At 43.4% G+C, this 3,648-nt stretch overlaps 1 protein-coding gene across 1 annotated transcript in view; it reads right to left on the reverse strand.

Moving 5' to 3' along the window:
- The window catches only part of LOC114625278 (deleted in malignant brain tumors 1 protein-like), a 12,834-nt gene extending 11,699 nt beyond the window's left edge, over positions 1-1,135 (reverse strand). The window contains exon 1 of the mRNA XM_028772572.1: positions 1,101-1,135. Coding sequence (XP_028628405.1) covers positions 1,101-1,135 — 35 coding nt within the window. The remainder of the gene's footprint in view (positions 1-1,100) is intronic.
- Between the last annotated feature and the right edge of the window lie 2,513 nt (positions 1,136-3,648).

Here is a 3,648-nt window from a genome sequence, read left to right on the forward strand (position 1 = left end):
ACACTGTCTGCTGTTTTAGAGCACCAAGGTTCAGTTCCCAGCATCTATAAGTAAGCTCACAACTGTGTTTAACCTCCATACACAGGGAATTAGACACTTTCTTCTGACTCTGTGGGGACCAGGCACACATGCAGTTCACAGATATACATATACACACAAAACACTCACACACATTAAATAAAAACCTAACAAAACAAAACAAACAAGCAAAAACCTACCACAGTACAAGTCACTGGAACTCTCTGACCCTTGGGTTTCTCATCTACTAAGGTCAACACTGCATTCCATGTCCACTGAGAAACACTGAGATGGACCCATGACAAAATACTGTATTACCGGGGGTGGGGGGGTAAGGGGGGGAAGGTTTGAGAGGGAGGTAGCTTCATAAGATGTTACTGTGTGCTAATAGCTGTCAGTGAGGTGTTGACAAAAACCAGACTGAGCATAGGACCTTGTGTTCTTCAGGTCCTTCAGGCATTCTTGAATTGTCCTAACAAGGACACTGATACAATGTATGGGTAGTTCTACAGCAGAGACTTGCAAACCCACTCCAGATACCAAGAGAGGTCCTGGGAACACAGCTTAGTTAGTAAGTGCTGGGACCCTACTCACTTCAGAGGAAATGCACTGGCACCCGCTCCAGGTGCATCATGGAAGAAGAAAGAGCTGTGGGGAAAGCTTTGCACTGAATAGGTACCCTCATGAACAGCACTGTCTTACTGTGCACCCAAAACTGTCACTACCTAGGCTACCACCCTTCCCTCCCACTGAGTAAGGGCTCCAAGTATGTTTCCATTGCCTGGTCACTTGCTAATCGACAAAGTCAGGAGAAGAGTAGTTCCAGCCCCTTCTTCTGGTGGAGGATTAGGAACATGGCACCCCATGGCCATAGTGCAAATTCATGACAACCTGGGTCTTTTAGACAGGGTGTTTTCAAATTCCTGTGCTTTTGCACCATTTACATCCTCCCTGGGCAACTCTTGTTCCACATCAAAAATGGAACCTGTATTATAAATGCCGACTTGAATATTCACCCATGAATTTCAATGCACCCTCCCCCACAATTCTCTGTAACAGCTGCTCTGTACACACATACTTACTGCACATCTGTGAAGACCACTGTCACTCGATTCATGCTAGGGACCAAAATTTTCCACAAACATCTGGCATTGTTAGGATAGCTTGAGGGGTAGTATGGGCTGGAAAATTGCCCAGAGGGCAGGGTCAGAAAACCTCCACAGGTGTACTCTGCAAGCAGAAAAGGGTGGACATGCTGATGAACCCTGGATCACACTGCACAGGTTTCTAGCAGGGGGACCAGTCAGCTTTGACCAAAATTCCAAGGGAGAAACCAGACAGGAGATAACCTAGCCCTGGTCACATTCTGAGGACATATAGGAACCCTTCTTTTCTTTGTGTCTTTTCTTTGTGGGATTAGGTGCAAGTTGTTCAGTGTATGTGTGGATGAAAAATGGAAAGTTCTATCAAGGCCAAAGTCTTCTGTCCCCTGTGCTCATGGTGAAAACATTTCCTTGAATTTCTTTGATTCCCTGGCTGGCAGATGATTGTAGGTACCAATCTCTTAGATGCGTGGTGTAGAGTTTCTGCTACCTGGACACAAAGTATTTGGGTATAAAGGGTTATGTCAAATGTGCGTGTCTTTGCTGATAAGAGTGTCACTCTCTCTGGGGAACAGAAAATCTACAAGAAGCATTGTTCTGCTGTTCTGACTCAGAGCATCCAAAGCTTATGTCTTCTGGTAGTCCATGGTGTTCTGAATGGGATAGGCAGTGTCCACTAAAGGTTCATATTGAAGACTTGGGATCCTAACCCCATAAGTGCATCCTCAGAGCTCTTTCCAAACCTACTCATTAAATCTCTGATTGAGTAAATAGGCGATGTAATTGTTTGGACCGAGTGGATCACTGAAGATGTACACAGGACAGATAGGCCCTCTTTCTAATTCTTTTGCTTCTCCTTGTCTTTGTGAGCTGAGCTTCAGCACAGATTACAAAAAAAAAAAAAAATCCTAGAACTCTCATTTCTCTCCAACCCTTAGTTGAAGTGCCGAAAGAGAAGTTGGATCTGTTCTGGGACTTACCATGAGAAGGAGTTGTCCACCAATCTGCAGAGGAAAACAAAGATAGATTAGAGAAAGGTCTGTGCATCGAGGTTCTGTCAAGGCACCCATGGTTGGAAGTGTAAAACGTTGGACATGGAAGCACTGTGGCTGAGAATAATGAAGTCCCTTTTTTGAGAGCAAGTGGTGGCCCTGACCGAGCTCTCATGTGTACTTCATATTAACAATGATGTGGCCCTGACCCTGGGGACACTGAAACTTTGTCCTAAACGACAGTTGCTTGGGAAAAGAATCATTTATTACCCAGCTATGGAGGTGCAACTTGAAATAAAACTTGGTTTCTCTGTGTGGTTATTAGGGACTAGGAAGGGTAAAGAAATACATCTACCAGATTAACCTACTAATTATATTTATATTAACATAATTAATTTTACAGGAAATAAATTTTGTGGACAGAGTAGATCACTAGGAATGTACACAGGAAACATGGGTCCTCTTTCTAATTGATTTCTTTCTTTTTGTCTTTCTCACCTGTGCTCCAGCTCAGATTTCAAGACGATCCCAGAATTCCTGTCTCTCCCTAACCTCTTGATTAAAATGCTGAAAGCTACGCTTTGGCCTCATCCCAGACTTACCATAAATTGGAGTTGTCCACCAGTCTGGAGAGGAAAACAAAGCTGGATTAGAAAGGTCTGTGCATCAAGGTTCTGTCAAGCCCATGCTTCAGATGCAAAAATATTGGGCACAAAAGCACTATTACTGAGAACAATAACCACCACCACCCCATTTTTTAGAGCAAATGGTGGCCTTGACCATGCTCTCATGTGACCATCATAATGACAAGGATCTGGTCCTAGGACCCAGGTCAACTATAACTTTGTCCTGAATGACAGTTGCTTGGGAAAAGAATCATGCCATCTGTACCTTAGGAACCTGACAGGAACAGTCTCTGCTGACAAATGCCTTGCAAAATACAATTGTTTCTAGGCAAATTACTTAGGAAAGGGCCTCCATAGCAAGTGATTTTTTTTTTCAGGAAAGTAGTTTTTAATAAAATGTATTAACTGCTGCAAAGTCTCATATTCCACTGAGACAAGCAGAGGGTGAGGTTGGCTCAACAGGATCTACCTTCATGGGTAATGCTGAAGGTTCTGGGGTCAACAGAATACTGAATGGAACAGGAAGTGTCCACCAAGGGCTCATACTGGAGGTCTGTAGTCCTGGTCATGAGTCTAACCCCATGATTGGATTCTCAGGGCTCAGACCAAATCTGTTCATTAGTTCTGAGATGGAGTAAAGATAAATTTTTTGTGGACAGAGTGGATCACTGTGGACATACACAGGAAAGATAGGCCCTCTTTCTAATTCCATCCTTTCTCCTTGTTTTTCTGAGCTGAGCTCCAGCACAGACTTCAAGAAGATTCCAGAATTCCTGCCTTTCTTCAACCTCTTGGTTGAAATGCTGAAAACTATGCTTTGTTATTATCACAAACTTACCATAGTAAGGAATTGTAGTCAACAAATATGGAGAGAAAACAAAGCTAGATTAGAAGGAAGGCCTGTGCATC

This window comes from Grammomys surdaster, unplaced genomic scaffold, assembly GCF_004785775.1.
Source record: "Grammomys surdaster isolate TR1022 unplaced genomic scaffold, NIH_TR_1.0 214, whole genome shotgun sequence".
Lineage (NCBI taxonomy): Eukaryota > Metazoa > Chordata > Mammalia > Rodentia > Muridae > Grammomys > Grammomys surdaster.